Here is a 26569-nt window from a genome sequence, read left to right on the forward strand (position 1 = left end):
TGTAGGGTGAAAAGATGCTTAATGTAGAATTATTACAAGGTTACATTTTGTGCTAAGGACTGGACCATCTGATAAGCAAAATGTTGCCAATGCACAGCAGAGTGCTATGAAGCCAGGAATTCTGCAGGTATTGTGTCAAAAAGTGATGTTTTGTGACTATCAATAAAGAATGCATGCTAAGCAGTAATTTTACTGAACCTGGGGAAATTGTAGTGCTTGTTTGCCTAAGGAGCAAGGATTTATTTTCTGGGAGTGAGTTTTAAATAACTAACAGAAGCCTTTCCGTCACATTACCCAGTGTTAAGTTCCTGTTGGTTTGGGGTTTGGTTGTGTTTTTTTGTGTGTGTGTGTCCGTGTGTGTGTGTTCAGTGCACATTGTTTGCTGAGGGAAGTGAGGACAATCCAGAGCTCTTAGAAGCATTTTGACTGTTCTATAAATGCCTTAGCGCTTACCCATATGTTCTGTTTAGCTGTCTCTCTAAATGATGTGTGTCCAACTCATATTAAAATTGCTTGGTTAACATATGGAATTATATACTTTTTTGTAATACTCAAGGGTTTTCTATTTGTATGGGTTTATTTTGGATCTCAGAAACTACACAATCATCCAAGATATTAGAGAGTTAGTAGTGAAATGATCAAGTTCTCCAAATGTCTATTTGTGTTTATTCCAAGTCTTTCCAATACTGAATGTGAGCACCACCAAGGTCAAGGCAGTACGTGGAAAGTAGAAGTAGTCTGTGGATCCAACTACTTATGATTAAAAATGTTACTGTCTAATGCACTTGTTAAAAAATGCACATACATATGTATATGTAGTTAGGGATGAACTTGAGAGAAAAGCAGAAGGACTTGTAGTGAAGGTTACAGCTCACACTAGGTCTTAATTATCTCCTCATGGAGGTGCTAAAGCATCGTCCCTTGTAGCCTGCCAGTATGGTATGTCCAGAGTCTCTGTTGGGCACACAAATGTGTTGTACTAGGACTGGGCCAAGCTCCTCAGATGCTTTTTTCACTTATATCCCGTGAAGTGTTTCAGAAATGTAAAGGTAATAAATTTGCTCAATATATCAAAATTTTCCCTTTCACACCTTGGTATTACTATATACCTTCTTATATAAATGTGAAAATCTGTCTCTTTTTCTGTTGCTTGGAAACTCTACAGTAGCATTAAATTCAGCACATCAGTTTTGTTTGGTTTACATGAGTTATTGAACTGAGTTGATTTAATTAGAGTTTCTCTCAGCTAATGTCAATAGGATGTAAGATTCACAGGCAGCTACAGAGCTTATGTTGCCTTTTGCATAGCATTTTGCATAAGGCTGAATGGCTCAGAACTATACCTCTGCCATACCATTACATCTATTTTGTCACCAGTATTTGAACCGTCTGCCTTCAAGCACACTGAAGAGCACAGTGCTAGTGATACTAGTGCTTGGAGAGAGGGTTCAGTGGAAAAGTCCACAAATGTATGTTTCTATAAATAGATAGATAACCACATGTGAACTAGGTATTCAAGCTTCAGTATAGGCAGTGGAAATCTAGCCTATTGGTAGTCTATTAAGCTATCTAGCACATTTCTAAACAATTTCTGGGTTATCGGGAAATTAGTATAGATCAGGGACCATATCCAAAGTCGATGTGGTCATCCTGTTTTGGAGATGAGTACTGACATGGGCCATTTCCACATCAGTTTTCACACTGCCAGAGAAAAGTATCAGACACATTTCATCTGCTAGTAGAATGTAGCCTTGATGTCTGCTTCAGGGTGAACTGACTATTTCCCTAATCCCAAAGGGTTGTAGTGACAAGATTTCTATTGATGATAGTGGGTGCTTAAGCAGCAACTGCACACTGACTACTTACCTATTTGTATATATTCATACACATACAGAGATATGTATGTTTAGTGCCGTCTTAATCTGGAGCTGATCCCAGCTTAAACAACACATTTTATATTTAAATAATGTGGAAATCCTTTCCAAATCTAGGCACAGTTCAAGTAAGTGTCTTCTGGGTGGCTTTGGGTAGCTGAAAACCATGAGGCTGTGAAACCACAGCAGAACTGCTTTTACGCTTACGTCAAATTTATCCCATAAATAATGCTGTATCCTCTTGTCTAGTTTTGCTCATACTACATACTCAGAGAAGATGCATCTTTTACTTGCTTACTGACATGGCCTTACACGTCTAAGTTCCCCATTTCCTGATGCAGCAGGTTTAATTACAAATGTCAAGGCCCAGAATTTTCTTTTCCCTATATCTTATTTCATTATTCCCACATCTTTTTTTTTTCTGCTGGAAATGTCTGTTTTTCTAATTCTTTGTACTTTCTATGAAACCATGGTTTCCATGTGGAATGTCATCCCTAAGGCCCTGTAGTAACATACAGCATGTCCTGATCTCTCTTCCTTTATGTATCCACTCAAGACTTTTGATGCAAGACTTGCTTCTTCCTTTTAAAGATCAGCCAAAGAAAGGGAACCAGACTACAAAATAACCCTACTTTCTGAACATTGAAATTGCCTCTACTGATGGGCGTTGTTGGAGTACCATAAGAACAACTGTATGAAGAGAGCTTGATAAAAAGGTGGGGGCATCCAATCCCTCCAATCATTTCCAGTTTTTTTTAAAAAAAATCTTATAGGTACATTTTTTTGGAGACACTTAATATAGTTTTCTACTCATAAAAATGGAACAATGTCTATGGAATTTGCTTTTTACTTTTCTTCAGATGAAAAATGCATGTTTCTTCTCAGTGGTATTTTGGTAATATAAGATGCCCTCTTTTTCAAGGCTAAGTCACGAAGTTTTACTGAATGAGAGGAGTAGGACACAGAGGGCCCTCTGAGTCACAGCACCAAGCTGTGTGTGATCTTTCTGTGTACCAGAAGGTAAATGACCTGAGAATCCCAAGAAGAGAAGATGCTCTGATAGGTTATTAGTGAAAAAACATTATTTCAGATTTCCCCAGCTGTCCACTCCACTGACTGTTTTTTCATAATCTCTTACTGGTTTTTTTTTCACTGATATTGGATACCTTGCCTTGAAATAAGATAAAGTATCTTCCTTTTTTTCAGTTGTTCTTGTTAGGAGCTCTTCTCTCTTTCAAATACTGTGGCAGCCTTTGCTGGCACAGCATCCACCCAGTTAACTGGCCCAGTAAGGCCATGGCAAACAATCCGCAAAGTTACATTCAAATGATTCTGTCTCAGTCTGATAAAAACGCATATAAGCCTGTGAGAATCTTTGATAGCTGAGAGTGATCCATTAGACCAGAAATTTAGGACTGCTTTTAAGAGACCACAGACCAAAAGTCATTCTTTGTTTGGGAGGGAGAGGAGGGAAGAGGAATGGATAAGGCAGAGGATGTTCTTACAACAGTTCTGCAGCAAGTGGCTTGTTGTTGCTCATGAATTGTTTGCCTTCCATCATCTGTTGCGTGATACGTTGTACTACAGTTAGTTTGGAAGTTATTTGAAATGGTAATTTTATCTTCCTATTACACCCTGTACAGTAATGTCCTAATTTTCACTGGGATAGATGTAGATGTATGTATATATAGTTCTATCTGTGGCTAGATGTAGTTATACTATATTATAATAATAGAAGTGACTAAGGAGCTTCTTTCTGAATACTGGATGAACCTGGGGTCTCAGCCTTGAGTCTGCCAGATTCTGACTCCAAAGGCCATTTAGCTTCTGGTGTGCAGAAAGACCACACACAGCTTAGCTCTGGGACTCAGAGGGCTCTCTGTATCCTACTTCTCCCATTCGGTAAAACTACCCTAAGCTCACTCCCTCTGTAGACCCTGTGAGGAGGTGATCAAAATACTTTTGAAAGTATATTAAGCTACAAAATGAGGTGAGAATAAGGCAAAAAATTATGAGTGAGGAGAACAAGTAGTCCATAAAGTGGCAGGTCAACCAGTGCTGGGGCAGACAGCCAAGCTAGCTGTCTATGAAACATAACACAAAGTCAGATGTCACTTTTTGTGACTTTAATGTCTGTTACTGCCAGCCTGAGAGAGGGATTGGCACTGGACCAGGCAGAGGAGGCATAAAGAGAAAATCATGCCTCTGCAGTGACTTCTCAAAGGAGCCTCCTGAGGAGTAAGATCTCAACATCCAGTAAGGTATCAACTATGTCCCTCTCCATTTCCAGGTCATGTGTTTGTCTGATGCTTGGAACAACAGAGGATAAGTCCCATACTAATAGACAGTGAAGTTTTAAGACCTTATTATAAATACAGTGCTGAATGGCTACAAGCTCTAAATGTTAGTCACACATTACAACAGTGGGCAGTATCAATCAGTACCCATAGTGAGATTGTTATAATCACTATTGTGTTCCTTTGCACTTTATATCATGACCCCAAACATCAGTCTTCCCAGTATTTGACATCTAGACTCACATCCACCTTCTAATGAGAATGATGCTCACCGTTATCTCAGTCCTTTCTTAAGTAATTTTACTAGACATAACATATTTGCAGCAAGGCTTGCAAATAGACCTGGTAGCCTGCAGCTCTGTCATTCTGGATTTTGTTTGCACAATGAGATCTAGAGAGTCTGCATTAGTTGGCCTCATTTGCTTGCTGCTTCCTTCTGTGCACTTCAGCAGGGATAATTGCATGCTGAACCATTATCATGGTATTGTGTTTGCTGTCAGTCTTTGTGAAAAACAGGAAAGATTGCATTAGGTTGTAACATGCACTAAAATCTCCTTAAGGCACTTGTTATATGACTTGCAAAATGTTAAAAAAATGGTGGGATATTCAGCAACCCAGTGTTTTAATCGATTATCTTACTGCTAGCAACTTTGGGATTATTTTTCTGTAACATTCAGTGGGATGATAAACTTGCACAGAAGTTAGTCATATCTTTCACAAATTGTCCAGATCTTTATTGGTCACAAAGTTTTCTTTTCTCTGCATTTTTTAATTAAGGGAACATGTTTCTTGAAGTCATTTAATTTTTTTCATAAGCTGCACAGTTAAATGAAAAATGGATTTCAGGAGCAGGCATGTTACATGTTTTTAAGCTGAAGCCTAAAGTTTCATTGGCAGCATTGGCAGTTAGCATTGTGCAATTTATCTGTGAAAAAGCGTCAGCTGTTCCATACTTCTTCTTTCAGCTGCATATTCCTATCACTGGCCCATCCCAGCTATAAAGTAGACACTTACATGTAGCAGAACAGAATCTACCTATGTTTTTCCATTCTTCAAATTATTGGGTTTTGTCCTCCAGGAAATTCCTTATTGATTTTTTAATTTATTTTTTTTGGGGGGGGGGTGTTTGATTGGTTTTTTTTTGGTGGCAAAACAAGAGATTTTCCATGAAATTGGATAGAATTCAGCCACAGTTGCAGCCAAATCAAAGACCTTCACTTTTGCTTAAGCATTTTCAAGATACCTCAGTTGTTCAGAGGAACTCACATGTGGAGAAAGACTGTTTACCCAAATGTGGGAGTCCTTTCTCAAAGCGTTGCTCTAAAGGAGGTAGAGGCAAAACCTGAACCTGAGTCTTTCTCATTTCACTGAACTAAGGGGTACAGGGTACCACTTACCTCATATTCACAGGTGAAAGTATTTGTGTGAACCAAAACACATAGTTTCAGCAAACTGAATATTCAGAGAAGTGTTTATCTTGGGCTGATCCAGTACAAATTTCTTGTACGTGTTTTGACTTGGTTTCTGAAATAGGGAAAAACCCCACAAACAAGCCCCCCCTGCTGCCTCATTATTGCTTACATGACTGCATTTATTCCTCTGATTGAAGTAGGCTAATGTATCATTTCTGTGCCATGCTATACTGAATTCCATGAGAAAAGACCCAGAAATTTTGACATCAGTGGATTTTCCATCCTTGCTCTTTGTTTGACCTTTTTTATGACAGTGCCCAAACTGCATTTTGGGTGTTTCAGCATTCAGCTTTGGAGGTAGCCTTGCACTCCTCGCCAGTTGTAACCGCACTGACTCCATTACCCTGAACAGTACAGCAGAAATTCAGGAGATTTCTGTACTGCTATCAATGTTCTGTGTTCCTTTTACAAGTGGGCTGAAACCTATTACTGCCTAAATATGACTAAGGAAAGGGGAGGTTTCCTGGCACACGGGTTCTCGGTGGAATCACACATGCTTGACATTCAAAACCATACGAACAAAATGGCTGTGCTGGGGTCATGACACATGACACATAAACAATTCAGTCACTACTTCCCGCAATAAATATATGCGTTGTGTTGATAATGTTCAGGAATAAAGACTGAAGAAGAACTTTTTCTTCTTTTTTTTTTTTTTTTAATCCCTTAGTGCCCTCAGAGAGCTATCTTTATGAAAACCGAAGTCCCCTACAGTGACATTTAAAAGGCAGATAAAGGGCACTCAGATAAAAAGACAGCATGTGTTTCCTTATCTGTCAGTGTTTTGTTGGATCTGGCAGTTCAGCTTCTGGAATAATCCTTTTGGTTCTTCATTTCTGACATTGTTAGGAAAAGTGACAGCTTCTGTAAAGTTCCTCAATACATGGTTAATAATGTGTTCTTGTATGTAACCCTTTAAATATTAAACCTTATAAAAATTGCCTTTGAATAAGAAAAATAATAATTCTTTGTACCATCGCCACATTAATTTGTGATGTTTTTAAAACACAGTGAAACAGACAAACATTATTAGGCAGTAGAAGATGGTCTTTTGAACACACTTTTTATAATGCTTCATAGATCAAGAATTACTGCACTTCAGCATCTCTTTTGCAAAAAATAAATATTGAATTCTGAAATGAAATGCACAAGCTGGGAGGATATTGGAGTTTGAAAGGATTGCATAGCTGTCAACTGAATGATGTTTTTTCAGTCACCTCAGTATTAAAACGGTTCATGGAAAGCGGAATAAGCCAGGGAGGTAAGCAGAGAGGTACAGAGCCTTTGTCTGTCTTTGTTGTGGTTGCTAAAAGCATTTAAGTAATGTTTTGCTGTCCTTCCTTTGAAGGTCAGTCATGACTGACAGTTTGTAATGGAGATAATTCGTATTTGGCTCTGCACCACAATAAACCAGCAGAAAATTCTTTTAGTGGATACAGTGCTCTGAATCGAGTATATAGTAGGAGCATCATGAAAAGTGTTGAGGGTATATAACCAGACTGCTAATACAATGGCGTTGAATAGTGTAGGAAAGTGGTTGACTGCATATGTTTTATCTGTGTTTATTTAAACATAAATTGAAACAGATTTACATTTCAGCATTTATTAGCTGTTGGAGAATAATAGTGGAATGTCTGCTTTGTACAGACTGGCTGAGGACACACATTCTCCTTGGGAATGGTCATTCTGTAATAAACTGTAGCACAGAAATCAATGACAATATAAATCAAGATTTTTAGATTTACGATATGCTAAAGTAAATTTTGCTTGATTTACACAATGCCATTGATTGAATTTAACTTCATGGGTTCTGCCCATTTTCCTGTTGGTGTTTTTAGAATAAGAGGTTATCTTTTTGCTGATACTAATTGTAGTAGTAATCTTGTTTTCTTTTTGAAAACATACTGAGAGAAATAAGGGTCATTTCTGTTACAGTCCTGTGGTGGTCTGGCAACACTTACAGCTTTCTGCACTGTTTAGCCAAATTGTTGCTGATATGCTTTCTTTGTGCAACGTGTAATGTATTGTCTAATTAAGAACACAGCTCTGGAGGCTAACCTTTACAAATAGAGATATTTCAATTTCATGTAATAAAAATTATTTCATGTTATAACATTTTAATTTCAGGTACTGTACCATGCAGCTCTATAGTAGTGCAGTCTTCTGAGTTTACAGGTCATTAAAACACAAATGTTTTAGGTTAGTGGAAGAATGACCTTAAAGACTGCACTGTTAGAGCTTTTGCATTCTTCAGGCAAAGTAAAGCTAAACCAGCATAGAAATTATATTCCTTGTCCTAAGGTGATGATGAAAAATAAGCATGAAGCAGATGCTGTTGCCAAAACCTTTCTCATAGGCTTTCTCTGGAATGGTGCTACAGGACGCTGTGGCTTTGCCTAATTAGCCACAGAGAAAGTGTATACAGGCAATAGACATTAACTTGAAAATTACAATACTCACTCCCTTTCTTCCACTATTTTCTGTTTAAACTATAGCTACACTACGTAAAGGCCTCTCCCCTTTGTCCATTGCCTACTATGACATAAACTTAGTTTTAAGCGTTTCTAGATTGACCATGGTAGAAAGACTCTGTTAAAGGATGGATGGGATGGGAGAAGGAAGGTGATTATTAGCTGTAGGAACACCTCTCTGGCATGCTGTATACATACTTTTATGGTTGGAACAAAAGACTATTGACTGGAGTTGGGAGAATAAGGAAACATAAACTGAAATTTTAAAAGACCACCCAGATAATGAGATAGCAAGAAAGCTATTGAATGTTGTTCAAGAAAACTGTAAAAAAAACCCCACAAACAAAAGAACAAGCAAACAAAAAAAAAACCCCACCCAAAACCACTGACCCCTCTAGAAATAGGTAATAGGACAATAATTAAATAGATAATTTGAAATCCATACGCTAAATAAAAAAAATGATTGTAGCTTTAATTTCTAAATATGCTTCTTAAGAATCTGCCTGAAAATTGATATAACCTTTAATGAGATAACTGTAACGTGAGTCTTTCACTAATGAATGAATTAGAAACCATATGAAAGCATTAAGTAGAATAATAAATGTACCATACACAAAAGTAGGACATCCATAAATCATGTATGATGTCCCTTCTCATCAGTTCTTGGCTCTTTGAGTCTTATTGAGTCTAATTGAAAGCCAGGGTAGCTGGATATTAGAAAAACTAGATTTGTTAGTCAGATAATAGACAACTTTCATTAAAGCATTAATTAATTTTAGAAGGCTGAGGGCCTGATACATTAAAAATACTTGCAGAGCAGTGCTACTTTAGTCATATTTTTTTCTATTGTAATTACTGTCTTCCTCTGGTCAATGAAAGTTATTCGTGTTCTACTTTAACTTGCTCAGCAAGCATGATAGGATAGTATTGTGTTTATCAGATTAAGTCTTGTCTTGCCCAAACAATTCCAAAGGCTTCAAATGGCTTCATGATCCAGGAACAAAAGATGGCTGTTCTTACAGTAAATGTGAGTGAGCTTTCTTCCTCTTTCAAAGGCATAGATTTAGAGTATCTGTGTTAAGTAGTTCATTCTATGCACAGTCCTTCATGCCAGCAGAGACAAGGGAACACCACAGAAAATACCTTTTTTCCTCCCCCCTTCCCCCCTTCACTTGTATTTAAACATGTTAATTTAAACTCTCTTTTTATCACCTTTAATGGTTTCCTTCCTGGAATCAAATCTCATTAAGATGATGGCCAAAATAAACATTTTGCATCACTTATGAAATGAGAGTACAGCATACATGCTGAAATTAATGTGAGACTCAAACAACAAGCTTGCTCTGCCAAAGTAATACATGTCTATGCCAAAATGACCAGAGTTGCTTTAATAAAATACTTTAGGAATTTTTTTCACAGATAAATGGATTTACAATATTGGTTCTAAAAAGTTAAAAGATCCAGTCTGACAATAATATTATTCAGTACAAATAGCACATCTTTGTGGTGGTGAAAAATATGCTAAGAAAAAGTAAAGATAAGGAGCTTATTTACAAGGATCCTATTTATTTCTGTCCAGGTGTTGAGTAGGATATTTTTATAATTATTTTTTCATTATTCAAAGTGAGGGACTAAGGGATGTTGTAGATAATGAAATAAACCTTGGTAATGTAATGTAATAATATAACAATTTAACATAGTAAGATCATGGTGTAGATGTACTGGGCACAGAGTTAGCTCACATCTATCAGGACCTAACATCAAGATGCTAGCCAAGGCCTAGCATCAGTGCACAGAGCTGGCCATCTCTAACAAAAAGTCCCTTGGAGTCCCAGTGCCAGGGAATGTGTTGCAGAACATGAGAAGCATCAATATCAGCACTGAGTTATGGCATCCTCCTGACTGAGCTACCACTGCTTAAGGGCAGCTTTGGTGTCTCTGCATTTGTGTGTCATTAAACTGAAATCCAAGGGCAACTCAGCACTGACTGTATCTTTAGGCCAGGGAATGTATTTCTAGGCCAGACTCAGATGTTTCCAGCTGTCCTACCCACAATCAAACCCTTTCTTTTGTTCTCATGTAACTGATCTTTCTTCTGTAACGCTACCAGTTTGGGTGGTTGGCCAACAAGGTGTGTTCAGTCCTTGGCAATGCTTCCTCTTCACCCACATCAAATTCACTTTTGCTTTCTACTGTTATCTTTCAGTGGACTGTAAATTTGGCTTGTCTTACAGCTGTAGGCTTTCCTGGGAGCTAGCCAAAATTTCCCTGGTGTGCCCTGTTTGACTCATGGGTTGCCAGTGCATCAGTCCTCATTTGTTACGAGCACAGTCCTGTAAATTCTTTTCATTAAAGGTAAGAGACTTTAAAGGAAGAATCCAGTGCATCTGGCATGCTGCTTATTCATCTCTTGATCAATCACTGAAGAAACTAAATACTTCAGAAATACGTATCTGCTACTTGAAAGGACTGTTGAACCACTGTGGCCTCATTAATGTCTTGTGTGTTGCCGGTCCCAGTGGTCCCTGCCTTTGCCAAACGCAGTTGTGTAAGTTTGGCAGAGGCTGCTGGCTTTTCTTTGTCTTGATGTTTTTATAACCCTTTCCATCCATTGCTCTAGTGCTATTGATCTTTGCTCTCTTGGCCATGTTACTGCTATCATTGTTTCTCCAGTTGTAATAGAAAGGCCTTGACTATAACCTTTGACTCCAATACACAGTAATTTATTTTCTTGGCTGGTCTACTTTAACATATAAGCTACATCTTTGATTTCTTACATCTTATTCTGACTGGAGGCCGACTGACTGCCTCTAAGTTTGGCTTTCTTTTTCTTTCCCTTGTCTTTCATTGTGGACTTCTCTCAAAATTACTTTGAGGCCAATGCAATGCAAAATTGATATCACATCAGCTGCCAAGTAGCTCTCTAATTGCTTATTAGTTATGGTGTGGATCACCTATTCCTTGTAGCAATTGAGCTGTACATGAGGCTGATCAAGAACCACTGAAATGAAGTCTGAGTCAAAAACTCAAGGCAGAGATATCCCCAAAACAAAGTTCCATTTTTAAAGAATTTCGAGGTTTGATGTAAAAAACCCCAACCAACCAAAAACAAACAAACAAAAAACCTGCAATAAAAAGGAATTATATAGACCTTTTGATTGGGAGGTAGGGAGGAAATGAAAGTAATGTATCACAAAATGGCCAAGATCCCAGAGCTCAAGGCATAGAGCTACAATGGGCACTCAGGTTCCAGCACCTCTTTTGCCACATCTGGGTGGGAGCCAAGAGGCACAAGGAGAGTTTTAGTTAAATCATCCAAATCAGGTTATTTAGTGTCTTTGTTTACGTTTTAGGATAGACCTGAGACAGGCTTATGCAGGGGGTGTTTTCAGTGTACTTGAGATTGGTCTTGCTTTCAATATATGGGAGTTACAGAAAGCCAAGTCTCTTTTACATACTGAAATGTTTTGCTCTACTTTCCAGATCAATTCTCATTTAATTATTTGGACTGAGTGTACTCTGTGGTGTTGGAGGAATAAGATTTGTCTGGAAGTCTAGTTATTCAATTAATCATGTGGCATATGGAGGACGAAGCAATAATTCTTTATCCTCAAGCATATACAGATTAGGGACTGGAGCTGAGGTCTCCCATAGGCAGTATAAAGCTCTAACCACAGATCTGTTGCTTGTTCCAAAGTAAATCAGTCTCCAGGTCTTCAGCAGGTTGGCCATTAGTGAGATTATCAGCAATATATTATTTTTCAGCAGTATAAGACTCACAATTTTGAGAAGAAATTCTGGGGACAGGAGCTGGAGAAGGAACCTATCCTTAATTGTTCTTTTGCTAACAAACAGCCTGTGCAAAATCAGGAGGCAGTGTATTGGCATGAGACTCAACACAGATTATCCTGGTAAAGTTTCACTGAGTTCCTCATGCAACCTAGATAGCCAGGAGTTTTTGCATCCTTGCAAAAAAAAAAAAAAAAAAAAAAAATTAAAGGAAACAGTATAAAATAAAAACACAGGCAAGTATTTCTGAACAGGGAGATAAGACCACATGCAGTCCATGTGCTTTATCTGGTAAAGTGGGAAGGCAGAAGTTGGTTTTCACAGGCAATACCAGAAAGGTTACATAAAGAGAAAGGAATGAATAAAAACGCAGTGTGGTGCATCTAGCACACTCCATTATTCCCTGTTAGGAAAGATCGTTTATTATCCATGGAAGCCTTTTAAAAATTCTCTATGTATAATCAGGAGCCATTTAATTTTAAAATCATAATGTCAACTAGACAATTATTTCAGGTAAACTTGCACTGTATTACTTATGCATTGTTCATTCTTCCTTAAATTATATTTCCTTCTGGTACTTACAATTTAATACTACTGATGTGAATTGATGTGAAACTTATAAGAGTTCTAACTGATACATTTTATGTTGCCCAGTATAATTTCTCTCCATCTAATCAGGCATGTAATGTATTCAAAAATATTAATTCACAAGGACGTTGCTGCAGTTTTCCTATGTCCTTCCCCCCCCCCCCCCCCCCCCCCCCCCCATCTTTTCCTGTTTTGGCTAACCATGTGCAGTATTCTGTACCCTTTTTTATTCTTATCTTTCATTCCTGTAATAAGTTTGCTGGAGTTCATGACTCCAAAATACCTAGTCTGTGATGCCTAGTTAAGACATTTGTCTCATCATCCATTCAAACAGTCCCTCTCATCTACTCCTTCTCTGACTCTGCTGTGTGCAAGTCATATAAATCCTTTAATCCTTTCCTCATCAAACCCTTGTCACATCTTGTTTTTAACATGTGTTTGGGTTTCAGACTATGATTGGGCAAATATCTAATCTTACATAAAAAATTTGAAATTGGAAAAATACTTTAAATAGCGTATTCATCTTGCTTGATCATGCCCTCATATACCTGCTGGAAGTGAAGCTCGGCTTCCCTCCTTGGAGTGCCTCATTGTTCTTCTGCACACTTCTGCCCATGCACTCATCCCTTCTTCTCACATCTTCTCATTCTTCTCATGCTCTGCTATTCTACCTCTCCTTTTTGCATCTCTTCAGTACTACCTTGGGCTCAGTAAGCCCCAGGCTACTACCAAGGTCTTGGTTTGCCTTTGTTTTTTAGTCACCTTCATCTTAGCCTTTCTTTTCCCTTTTGTCTTCTGCTCCTTGTAGCCTCAAACCATTTTACTGATCTCTATTTCCTCTCCATTTTTACATATTTTTTTAGCCCACACTTCTTTTTGGTTCCCTGGATAAGTCTTCCCCTCTGCTGTGCACATTTGTTTTTTGCCGAGGGCCCTTCTGTTACCAGCTCTCTGACAATGCTGTGAATATGCAGACATTTTCTTGAACCGTGATGTGCATCTTCTCAACATATATTGTGACAGTATGGCAGTTGTTCTCAACACTGCTTTTAGTGAGAAGGTTTTGTCTGTTTTTATTTTAATTATTATTATTATTTAATTTATCATGGCATTTAACTGCTGCGGTTCACTCTGAGTGAACCTATTTACTTACTTGCTTGTGATAAGCTAGGAAAAAACAGCTGGAGAATATTCCTACTGTTGGTATAGGGTTGCCTTGCTTTTGCAGTCCTCCACGGTCTTCTGGATTGAAGGTGGGGATTATTGTGAAGCATGTACGTACACCCATATGCTTGCAGACCTGGAATTAAATGATGATATAAGTGATTTCTGAAAATCCCATTTAAACTCAGAACCAAAATATGCTTTGAAGTTCAAGATGCAGTTTTGCTATTTTTGATAAAGAGTTACAGAAAAGATATTTCTTAACTTTGAAAAGGTTCACATTTGCCACATGAGTGGTGACTAAAAGAAACCAAATTAGTGTCTGCTCAAACACAATAAAAATTATCTCAGCTGAAATAAACGCTCATTTAAGATTAATTTATTGTAAGCTGTACATGTCAAAGTCACTTAGCAATATAGAAATATGCATTATTTCTTAAGCGTAGGCCATTGAATAGATTGAATTTGTACTCTGTGGAGTTTTGGAGGAAAATATCTAATGAAATTAAGTAAAATAGTATCAAATCACAGTACCGTCCACCAGATGTCCCTGTACTCATAGGTGGTAATGAACAATATTCGTTCAGCTGTCTAATTGCTTTTATTAAAGGCATTTTACATACTGTGTATATATTTCCCAAGTCTCTGTTAACCACTGTGTATTAAGATCATGAAGAAATGGCAATTCATCAACAGTATTTGAGAGCTGTAGTTATGAAAATAAATTACAGGAGTTCACTGTGAAGTTTCCACTTGCCATCTCAGTTTTGTGTGCTTTTCCTTCTGTTGGGAAGCAACCTATCTTTATCAGGCATTGCACGGCAAAAGTGATAAGTATCGATCTCTTGTATTTGTAATTTATATAGATTTATATATGTAAATTTGATTAGTCATATAAATGTTACCAATCAATATGTTCTCATCTACCTATCTATCTATAAAAGACTTTACATTACTAGAACTGACAGAACTAATGAGTTGAAGGCATGTGGCTTTTGTGGAGATTTAACTTTGGTAGTTGTTGGAGCAGACTCTAGTCATGGTACCTGCATTCACACAGGGTGTTTTGGTTCAGTCAGCTGCTCCCTTAGCTCGCCATGCAGCATGCTGGGCCATCGATTGTCTGTGCAAGTTTGGGGGGCTACAGCAGGACTGTGAAATATCTCTTCTCGAGCGGGTACTTAGGTTACTGCCCTCAAATTTGTAGATAACCGTATACCTGCCCATACCCCCAGTGGGAACTGGGCATGTCTGCCAGCATGTGTGCCCTTAAGCATCATGGCCAATTTGAAGGCACAGCCTGACCTTTTAGTGATGCTATGACAGAGGAAGGGCACCTTGTCCTCCTCTGGCCTGAGATGACTAAGCTGCCAGAAGAGCACCTGAATCCCTGCTGGGAGCAAGGCTCTAGCCTGAATGAGAGATCCCACCCCAGGCATTCACTCTGGCAGGTCTACGTTGGTGGCTATCCTTGGACAGCAAGCTGGAAAACCGTGGTGGCAGGTCACTTGGCACAGGAGCCATGTGAAAGCCTTCCTTTCGTTTTCTGTGCCAGTGCCGCCATGGCATAGCCCAGGTTGGGGATGTGCAGTCCTGGCAAGCTCTGCGGACCTTCCCTACCTGTGTGCTGCTGTGTGTCTTGGCAGCTACTACACGTGGCCAGAGCCCAGCTAACCACAGGGGCTGCTTGGCCTCCTACCCCATCTCTGCAGAGGGGCTATCGCTGCCAACAGCTGGCGTGCTGAGGTAGGGCCACCCATAGGCAGGGAGCCGCGCCTGGGCTTGGAGTGACCTCCTTTAGGTACAAAGGAGGCACATCTCTTGGGAAAGGCCACGTGCCTAGAGTACTGATGGCTGCCGTGGGTCATTCTTTCCTCTCCTTTTTGCTATGAGGATCTGATGGATGATGACAGGAATCAAAGAGGGCTTCTTGGGTAGGACTATGTGGGAAGGGCACAGGTGTTTGTGTTAGCAGGATCTGGGACAGACGCTTGGTGACCCAAGCACTCCCTGCAGTGTTGACATACCTAAGCTGATCTAAGGTGCCTTGGGGGCTGTCGTGTAGACCTTGCTTTGGGCCTGAGGTAATCTTGCCAGTATCCAGACAAATGAACATGGACAAACTACAAGTTTACAGAGCGAAATCTCATGTAGCTGCTAAACAATACAGCTGTGGAAATCCCATCTCAAACAGGAGACATCTATTTATTCTCCAGAGTAGTCCCATTTTATGCAGTTATGCTGGTGCTGAGGCATATTTGCAAGAATGCACCCTGTATTTAGTCCTGGTAAGTTAACATACAACTGTGGACAGAATTATAATTTTATACTTGTAGTTGTGACTCTCCAGATGTTTCAATGTTTGGCAATGTATTACTTGATTAAAATATTTGGTGTTAATAGCTGTTTTATAAACAATCTGCTGCTTTTTAATCATGATTACAAAGTTTTGCAAGGTGCATAGCCTTGAAGTTTTCTATGGAATGTTTATGAATTTATTGATGGGCGTTTCTGTTGTCTTCTACCTTTTTAAAAAATTAAAGGGTATCTAAAGAATTCTTATTAAAACCAGATAAACATTTATTTTCCATTAATAGTGCTTTCTGGTAATGATGGTAGAGCAAATGAAACAGTTTTTGTTATTTTTCAATGTGTTTGTAACTTTTAGTATACACAGGTGACTTCCCTGATTGGTGAAGCAGTTATGCAAGTTTTCATGCTAGATACATAGATTGATTCATCAGTAGGAATTCTGTCTTAATAACGATGACTGTCTTCTAGTGCCTAAGCACTGTAAGCTTGATTAAGTAAGGGGAAATCAGTGGGAGCCAAGGAGGCAGGAAGGGAATCAGAAAGAACAAATGAATTTGGAGAAAATAAGCCACTTTTGAAAGCAGCAGACATCCTTATCTTGGTGGATGGGCTAAGGGTTTGCCTTTCCTAAATTATCAACGAACACTTTGTATTTATTACCTAAAAGTATATCTTGTATTTATGTATATTTGTGTGTATGTATTTCAAAATGGCATATTGCATGGAAAGTTAAGTGTTTTCTTTTGACTTTTTGGTTGCAAAGTTTTCCATTTCCACAAGGCATTATTGTTTCTCACGAACAGCTATCAAACAAAATCATAACGAAGAATGTTTACTTCCATAGCCCAGTAAACAAGGCATGAAAGGTTATTCCAAGTCTAAGTATTATAAAATGCTACTCAGATTTTCAATTCTATAAACCAATACAAAAGTAAATTATTTTCAGAATATTTTTTCCTCCTAAATATATTTATTTTTATTAAAGTATTTTCAGTTTGTTATATACCATGATATTGATGTAAAGAAGCTTTCAAGAAGAAGGTTTAGTGGAAATAAAAGGTTTTATGTGCATTTTAGCACAACAGAGTGAACTAAATTTATTTCACTCCACTGAGCTAACTATAAAACTTAATCCTGTTATGTTATTTGCAGTTTCCTGGATTATCTCTAGCTCTTTAATCTCATAAAGTACCATGTTTATTAAACTGCTTGCATCTGTTGGGGAAAGGCATTGGCTGAAAAAGAAACAGAGACCACAAAATTTCTTGCACAACTTTCTTAATTTGAATGTAGGAACGTATACCAGCTACTGTAAAGGCAGTAATGAAGTCTGATTATGTAAGTACTTGGATTTTTTTAAAATAGATTTTGTGCTTAAACCTAGAAATAATGGTATAAAATAGACAAAGGTATAATCAAGTTGTGACTTAGCTCTATTTTAGCAGTGTGTTGTTAATGCTACTGTAGTTACTTGAAAATGCTTGTTACAACTTGTGTTTTCAATGAGCTGAATTTTGGTTTACAGACCAATCTAGCACTGATTAGTTCTACAGCGATGGTAGTTATGAAATATCACAATGCTTGTGCTAATAGTCTATAAAGTGTATATCGTACAAACATGGATAAGTTTTGGTCAGCAGTGGCCTTTTTTTTATAAAATTGCTTCCGTAACCCTCTTTTTAGAGGAGTTAAAATCCTCTTTCTGTGACTTCTTAGAATTGTCTTTACTGACAGGGAGTGTAACACCTGTCTGTAATCTGGCAGTGCTTTATGAGGAGAGTTGACAGTGCGTTTTTGAATGACAGAAAAATATAATCAGTAGAGGAATTGTTTTAAATAACTATTTAATCATATACATTTATTTAATAGTAATTTACATGCTATTTTAACATCAAAACATGGCTAGAAAAAATGTGGGACAGTTTAGCAGCTCTTGAGTATTATCTATATGATGCTGTACGATGGGAAACAGGTCTTCGATAATATATAATTTTTTAATTCCTTTCTTTCATGCTTAGTGTACCTCCATGCCTGTATGTTTTTCTATTGCCTTGGTGTGGATTACAATATGTAGGTGTATGGAAAATAGCTGTGCATACTTTGGGCAGGTAAGTGTTTCTGTCCCAAGTTCTAGCCACGTCTAGTCTGTGTCTCTGGGGATCCATTCAAACAGTGGATCATCTCTTTGCCTGTGTCTCACTGAGGGGAGGGAGCCAAAGGTCCCGTCCCATGGACACTTGCTCAGACTGAACGTGCCTTAGATAAATAGCTGCACAGGACATGGTACTGTGCTCATTTCTACTTTGTTGATAAAAGAAAAGGCTCTAGTTCACTGGTAGTTTCTGCCTAGACAGCACTGAGATCTCAATGCATAGGAAAATGAAAGCTACGGACCAACAGCGAGTGTAATACTGCAGCACAGCAGATGAATGAGGAACGTAGAAGGGATGGAGCGAGCTCTGTCTCCTTATATGTTGTCATTTTGAGTCTTATGAATATGACCACGACTATGTCACCTTGAAGCTCTCGGATTTCGGTGAGCATGGACAGCTACATTTTTTTGTTTTGAATAGCTGTCAGGATTGTATCTGTAGGTACAGAATACCTTTTTGACAGCTACAGTACTTCTACAGTACTTGCTGTTGGTCAGTGCGATGCTGAGCTCTTCCTGAGAGCTCCCTGCCAGAGTCTCCAGACCGCTAGAGCGGTCCAGAATGCAACTATCCTTCATTTCTTGTTTTGTCCTTTCTTTCTTCCCATAAGGGCTAATAGCACTCATGATGTGCTTTTTTGAGGACAAACCTAATGCCTGATGTTCAGTGAACTAATCTGTTTACATTTGGCTTGGCTCCATCAATGACAAACAATATTAAATCTATTAAATAGCATCCTGGTATTTTAGAGCATTTGTGCATGAGTTTTGCAAAACAGTGCTTGAAGGTTTACACAATGAAAAAGGCAATTCTCCTAACTTAGTGTATTAGTTATTTCTCATAACATTTGGATCGTGGTCCAGGATAGATGTGATATTCACAGAGGCAGAGATCCAGGAAAAGCTTTTCCTTCAGCACAGCAGCTGAAATGAACAAAATGTTCCTGGTTCTTTAATTGCTTTTCTTTCTATGACTTGTCATGTCACATAATAACATGAAATAAAACAAAAGTGCATCTGTCTAATCCTGTAGCACTCATTCAAGCTGAACTCCTACATACATCAATTTTAGCCTTTTCCTTTTAGTTGTGCTCCTTTTGTTACAACAATAGAGGTGAAATACCTGTGACAGAAGTGGTACCAGAAAGGGTGGCACATAGGAGAACAGTAGTTTACTTGGATATCCATGGCCTTGTCAAACAGCTTGCTTGATTCAGTTCTGGGAAGGAGGTTGGGAGAAGAATGATCTTCTGAGACAGTCAGAGCTCTGCCCCAGATCCTACTGCCTTTGGAGCAGGGTAGCTTCCCAACACCATTTCTTCTGACTACAACTGTAAATCTGTCAAGGTGTGCTCATGTTTAAGAAACTACTGCACTCACAGATATTTTAGCCAAGCACCTCCATGTTTTCAGCCTCTATAAAGATCATTTTCATGAGCACCTGCTTGCTGGCTTGATCACATAGCCCCCTTAAAAGCCGGAGTAGCTAATAAGGGCACAATTACGGTGTGTATTGCAAATAGCTAGCTGTAAATGAGACAGATGAGGTATTGGAAGCAGTGTGGCCATCGTCACATAGTAGCCATAGCTGTGGCTAACTTCTAAGTTTCAGGAAGCTGTTTGGGTTTTTATTCACTGCACCTCAAAATGCTGACTCAGCAGGTGGCACCTGCGGGTATTGGATGCACAGGAAGGGACCATGTGGCCATAAAACCTCTTTTCTTCTGGTCCTTCAGCACAAGTGTGAATGTTGCTACTGAATGTCCTCTGAGATGCAAGATCATAAAATAGTTAGCAACATAAGGCCTTTATCATAAACAGGATATCAAATTTCGTGCATATTATATATTTATATATATATGCATAATAGTATATGTTTATTAATCATGAATAAGAAGAAAATTAATTCTTAATTCTCTGAAATGTATTAAACATTAAAAGATGGAATGGAATTAGTTTCAGGAACTTCTGCTTAAAATGACATGAGGTACTCATTAGAAGATATTGCTTTATTGCTTGTAATTTAAAAATTATTACTATTTGTATGTGTTTGGTTATTATTTTCTAAGAAAGAATTGCTAATTGTTAGTAACTATGTAAAAAATACCAAATACTGGTATGATTAAATATTTACTGGATAAAAACCAGGGAACAGAGTCCAGGACTTGCCTCCTTCTGTGCCTAAAGCAGTCACTAAATTGCAGAGTTACAGTCACTTTTGTTCTCTATCTCTTCTCTCAAATATCTGGACTTCTTGTATATACTCTGAAATGGCTTCAAAGGGATGGATGGGGAATGCTGGAAATCCAAAAACTGAAGGCCTGTTACACAAGACTCATTCTTGGGGAAATGTGGTTTGAAGTCTCCTTGTAAAAGGGAGAGTATTAAAGCCGCATCTTTCTCACTTTGGATTGCATCCCTAATCCCTAAATTACTAGAAGGAGGGAATAAAGGGTACAATAACTCCCATACTGTATTGGGTGTAGAAACGGGCTAAGTGTAAACAAGCAAGCAAAGTCCTTCCCCAGCGCTCTGGGAGTAAGTCCTTCTGATGTGAAATGGGATTTAAACCATGTCACTGTCCACAGTGATCTCAGTTTGGTCACCATCGCCAGCTCAGATTTTATGCATGACCTGGCTGTTTATGCCTCAGTTTCCCCCTCCACTGAGACATGATATTATTTAATTTTGCCACATACAGAGGCAGTTGCAAATATACATTAACTGTTTATGAATTTCTCAAATATAACAGTAATGACTTTAGAAAGGAAAAACCCTTCAAAAAACTAAAAACAGTATGCAAATATGTCTGAAAAGGTGCTTCCTAAGTGAATTTTCTCACACTAACAGCAAGAAAAATCTGTAGTCCCTGAGATTCATGGAGAAAAGGTATTGATTATATTGCCTAGTTTTCTGGGTTCTTCTTATAGTTTCAGTTTACAGTGAGTTTATATGACATGGTTGAGTTCAATAGCAAGAAACTTGATCCAGAAATATGGTAGGCATTTTCCTAATTCTGTTATCTGAAATCAGAGAATTCTTAGTCCACAGCTAAAAGCATAGGCTGGTTTTCACTACAAACATTTAGAAATCAATTGTATGTTTAAATCTGAGCAAAATTGCACAGGGTTTGCATTAGAATCAAAGTTTTAGGAAACTCGTTTCTTTTAATACTAGGTACTGTGAAAGATCCAAAGAATAGATATTTTATATTAAAGCTGTAATGCTTAAAATGAAAATCACAATAACAGGCTTGTTGGCATTACGTCACAGATAACACATTCAGTAGGTTTGGTCTGACTTTACCTAATGAAGATGGATAATTTGTTATGAATCCATCTCTTACAAAAACATTGGCATTAAATATAACTCTAAAAAATCTGATGTGATAAGATATGCCTCTAGTAGAAACAAGTCTACATTTGCTTCTATGACAATTTAAGGAAAGCATTTTAGTGAAACTATTGGTAAAACTGTGAATCAGACTATAAATATGTTTATTATTTTTTTGAGTGAAAGGCTTAATTTGCAGAGGAGGTGCTGCATGCATATGTTGCAGGTAGGGCAAAAGCAGGGCATGAAATTACAGGCTGCCATCTGTTTTAACAAATTAATTTTTCAGTTCTGCCAATCAAAATCTAAAATTCATAATTAATGCATGGTGCTCAGTTTGAAGCTGTTGGAATAACAGACTGTTCAGCACTGAATTCTACTACAGCTAACACGGCAGATCAGGGAGGTCAAAGCATATTTGGTTTAGGCTTACAGAGGCAAGGAAATCCTTCTCCTCATCCTTAGTATCTTTATATCAGAAAGCTCACAACATCTCCAATATGTTTTCTTGGAAAAGAGATGGCTATGTGAAAGAGCTGATTGGTAAGACTCTATTCATGTTATTACTTGTCTTTCAGTATTTTGCAGAGATTGGTGATTAACGCTGCACATAATCATCCTAAACCAGAGAAACTCTGTAAGCAGTAGTGATTATAAATTTTAACAGTTCTCTTGCAAAATATATTAATTATAAAGGTAATGGGACATGCTTTTAAACTCCTATGTATCTTTCTTTTTCTATTTTTTTTGGATTATTTTTTACGGAAAACCTTTGACATTTTTTTCTTCTATTTTTGTCCAACATTGTGGATATTCTATAGAAAATTATATTTGTTAGATCAAAAGTTACTTTAACTTACTTTTAACACACACACGCACACAGACCCACACACCAATTTTACCATTCTTTTGAATTTCTCTTTTGCTGTTATGTCATTCAGTAGAATTAATTGTACCTGTGCTTTTTTCAGGATTGTGTTTTATTAATCTTTTCTGCCTTTTACATTCTGTAATTAATTACTTAAGTCTTAAGTCTTAAAAACTTGAAAAGATTTGGATAAGTTAAGCAATAACAAAAAAATGCAAAGCACAAATTAAAAAATAGGAAAACTGGAAAGGGAATGAAAATAAATAGCAAAGCTTGAAATAATTTCTTCTATTCCAGTTGATGGCAAAAAACTTGGACTGGAGATGAAGAATTAGAGGGGGAAAAAAGATGTACCACAGTTTTTGTTTTCCAAAACTAAATCAATGTACGAATTCCAGCTGGAGTAAGGTCAAGTTTGCCAGTTTGAGGAGGGTTTTTTACTTATAAATTTCACATTAAAAACGTTCAAATGTTGTTTTCTTTAGTATAAAAGTAAGACTAGGTTATTTTTCAGGGAAAACTTTTAGAGAGATATTTCATCCAGCTCTTCTGGGGCTGATGGCTTTTTTGCTGTTGTGGATTACAATCATGATTTGGAAAAGTTTAGGAGCTGTTCCGTTTGCAGTGATCTCAAAAGCATCCCAAAGCTGCCAGGTACCAAGTTGCACTTCTGAGAGGTTACAAATGCCAATGCCAACAGTCTATTGATCAGCAGCTCCATCACCTAAATCAGCTGAGCAAAAGGAAATTCCGCATTTCATTTGTACTATTGTGCATTGTTGCTTATTTGTTGTAAGGATATTGTATGGAGATGATCCATAGTTAAGGAAGAAAAATTAAATCTCCATTAGGAAGAAATTATTGTCACTTTCAAATACTAGACATTGTGTGCTTTCTCAAATGAAAGCAAGCAAGCAAGCTACAAGAAAAAACACTTTAGATTATAGCTCTTGCAGAGTCAGTTGTGGAGAAGCCAGTGAGGTTCTAGGTCTCCCAACTGCTCCTGGAGGTTTCTGCCTTTCCCAAGAACTGTTGATTGTATCTGCCATGCTGTCTTTACATTCTTAAAGTGGCAATACCAAGGTGAAGAAGGACAGTGCAAGCATGAGGTTTTACAGATGACAGGGCAGTGCTCTGCAGTCACAGTCAGAGACTACAGTGTGGCCTCTGAGCAATGTGCGCTGGCAGATCGTGTACTTGGGGAATTGTGCTGCAGGGTGGCTTCACATGAATGATTCAGGTCAATATCCCTTGAGCAAAAAGTTTACAGTGGAGAGACATTTGTGATTTAACATAAAAGTATACCTGTGTTTTTCAGATTAACAGGCCTTCTCATTATTATTTTTGGTTTTTTTCTTACTGGCCTCGTGATCCTGTTTCAAATTTTCTAACCACATAGTAAGAATTTAAAAATTGATTCAATTAAAAATACTTGTATCTTTCAGGGAGAAAAATACTGTCAGAAACAGCGGAAGTCACATTATCTTGTTTAACTCCTGGCCTGGCCTTGCTTACTGGATAAAAGAATTTGAATCAAAGCTAGTCTTCACACAATGTGCTCTCTACTTTAGAGTTTCTCTAGCTTACAAATTATACCAAATGTATTTAAGGCTTTCAAAGCATGCGGTTTCTTTCCAATTCTAACTGTACAAGTGTGTGTGTATCTGATTTACAGCAGTCACTTCAGGATGGAATAGAATAATTAGAAAAAGTCAGTATGTATGAGAAACATGTATCTACCTGCATGCTGGAATTATGAAACTACAATTTACAGCATTCTAGGGAAAAGAGGTGACAATTTAAAACAATACAGCCCATATTTAGTATGCTCTGTCTCTTGTATGCATGCATATGCCTGCGTGTGTGTATCACACATGGTATCATGCAGTGTTATCATCCATTTTGAAACTGTTCTCCAAAGAATTTTCCCATGTGTGTGGTTTGCCAGCACATTTTCCTCAAAGTAGCAGAAAGTCTTCTTGCCCAAAATAGGTGAGAACTGGCCCTGGGACAGCTATCGCAGGAAAGAAGCTATGTGGCAGTGCTGGTAGGAAGTTATGGTGGGGGAGAAAGCAAACCACCAAATTTATCACTTCAGGAACACAAATTTTCTTGTTTGGCTTCTTTACTGAAGATCTAATTAGTTGTTTTTGCATTACACATTGGTGACTGAAGGTCACTTCTTTGTGGTTCTTTTCTATCATTTCCTTCTGAGGTTAAATTTAATTGTTTTTTGTTGTTTGGTTTTGGTTTTTTTTATGCTGCCTCATCTCCCATCTCTTTTCTACTCATTTCATCCCTAGGTGGGGAATGAAGGAGGAGGAAAGGGAATAGTGGCTATCTCAAGTAGTATTTCTTCTTGATTTATTCATATGACTCAACTATACTGCTTCCCTAATGATTAATACAAAATTTCTTGACCTTCTACTTCACCACACAGATTGACAACTGAGAGAGACCAGTAGGTGAATGGAGGCTCCCAATCCATCCACATCCTCCTTTTCCAAAGGTCACTCATTAAGTTCCCTCTGTCCTCTCTCCGGAGGACTTTTCTGAGGAAACTTGCTGCTTCCTTCTCTGACACCACAGCAGGCCATGCTAGAGAAATCCAGTCTTCCCCATTTACCCCTGTGAAAAAGCTGCTTAACTATAAAGATTTTAGTTTATATTTCCATTCAAAGACATTCTTCATTTTGGATCTCTTTCAGGCCTTACACTACCATGTTGTACCACCATGTACTGCCTTTCCATTTTTGCCATATATTCCATAGAAAATCACTAGAAGATCTTCCAATATTCTCCCAAGTCATGTCATGATGGCACCGCCTGTCCTTTTCCATCAAATGTTGTGTATCATCCTATCCAAAAGTGTTGTTCTGCACCCATCACTGTGTTATCAGCATCCCTTTTTCACAGCAATTTGGGAAGCAATTATTTCAGTGCTCCTGTGTAAGTATGTGTATATCCTAAAGCTATGTGAAAGCAGACAGTCAGGGAGATCCACATGAAGAATCACCTTGAAACAATTTCTGTGGTTTTCTCTATTCTTCTTCCCACTCAGTTCTCTAGTGAGCTGGAGAAAGTATTTCTGCAAAATGGTTTAATTTTTTATGAAGCTATAGAAAGATGCAAGAGTTATGTTACCTGGTGAGAAAAGAAAGCCCAAGTGGGCATATAATATTATTTGAATCTGTCTGCTTTAGCAGGAAAACATGTATTGCATACTTAAAAATTTGTCTTAACCTCCCAGTGTGAGCTGAGCTGTTCTCACTTGTTACTAAATTTGGCACAACTGCACAGAAACAGTAAGAAAAAAAAGCAAATAAACCTTGAATCTTCACTTCCATTAATAGTTAATTGTTAACTGCATAATGTCTTATTTACGAGATTATATTAGACATACAGTCTTCTTTATTACAAGTGCTGCAGTATTATTAGAGACAGGGAAAAACAATGGAAAAAAAATCTGCAAATAAATGTGGTCCTCAGAGAAATAAAACCTTCTGAGATTTTTCTTCCTCTCATGAAACACTTAAGCTGGCCATCAGACTGTAACAAGGAGTAGATCTGGGAGAGTAAATCAATGGTAATGTTTCATAAAAAAAAACAAACAAGGAAACAACAAAAAAAAAACCCCAAAAAGGAACTCAGATGCTCTATAAAGGTTTTGTGGTTCCATATTGTTTGTGTTAATGAAGTTCATTCTCTGTAGATGATATAACTACACATGCTAATGCTTCCTGCATTAGTGAATGAATTCCCTTTTCTCTTATGGCAGAGCAAGTCTCTGGTGAGAAACTGAATTCATGATGAGATATAGGTCAATATCTCCCATCTGACTAGGGCAGTCCTCCCACCAGCCTGCAGAGAATGTGGGTGGTAAGGAGAAAGGTGCAGGTATTAGCAGAGATTAAAAGAAATGAAATGAACTCTGCTTGTTAACAAAACTATCAGTTCTAGTCTTGAAGACCTGATGTTTAAATGAGTAATGGGAACATCTCTGATGATACAGAATAAAATGAAAAGTGGAGGAGCAAAAGTCACCAGCTTTTCTGCTTTGGCATATAATACATGCTGTGCCCGAGAGTGTTAGACAGAAAGAAACCTTGCTTTAAGGGAGGATGCCCATGTCCTGGCTTGCTTGTGGCCTTCTGGCTCTCCCAGAACCAACAGCTTCAAAAAGCAGAAGAGAACGCAAAGGAACTAGTGACCGTATGTTATGAGTTTGGTTACTGTCAGTAATGGGAA

The 26569-nt window shown here is 37.9% G+C and overlaps 1 protein-coding gene across 4 annotated transcripts in view; it reads left to right on the forward strand.

Annotated features, from left to right (window-relative positions):
* The window catches only part of PTPRR (protein tyrosine phosphatase receptor type R), a 148384-nt gene that overhangs the window by 17026 nt on the left and 104789 nt on the right, over positions 1-26569 (forward strand). Inside the window, exons 1-2 of one of the 4 annotated variants that reach the window (XM_037390052.1) lie at positions 17195-17306; positions 17987-18076. The exons of 2 other annotated variants lie outside the window; for them this stretch is intronic. In XM_037390052.1, the coding sequence (XP_037245949.1) occupies positions 17292-17306; positions 17987-18076 (105 nt within the window). In that variant the 5' untranslated portion in view covers positions 17195-17291. Of the gene's footprint in view, positions 1-17194; positions 17307-17986; positions 18077-26569 lie in introns of those variants that run through there. One more of the 4 variants, XM_037390053.1, reaches the window with a different exon arrangement.

Source organism: Falco rusticolus, chromosome 5 (assembly GCF_015220075.1).
Source record: "Falco rusticolus isolate bFalRus1 chromosome 5, bFalRus1.pri, whole genome shotgun sequence".
In the NCBI taxonomy this organism is placed as follows: domain Eukaryota; kingdom Metazoa; phylum Chordata; class Aves; order Falconiformes; family Falconidae; genus Falco; species Falco rusticolus.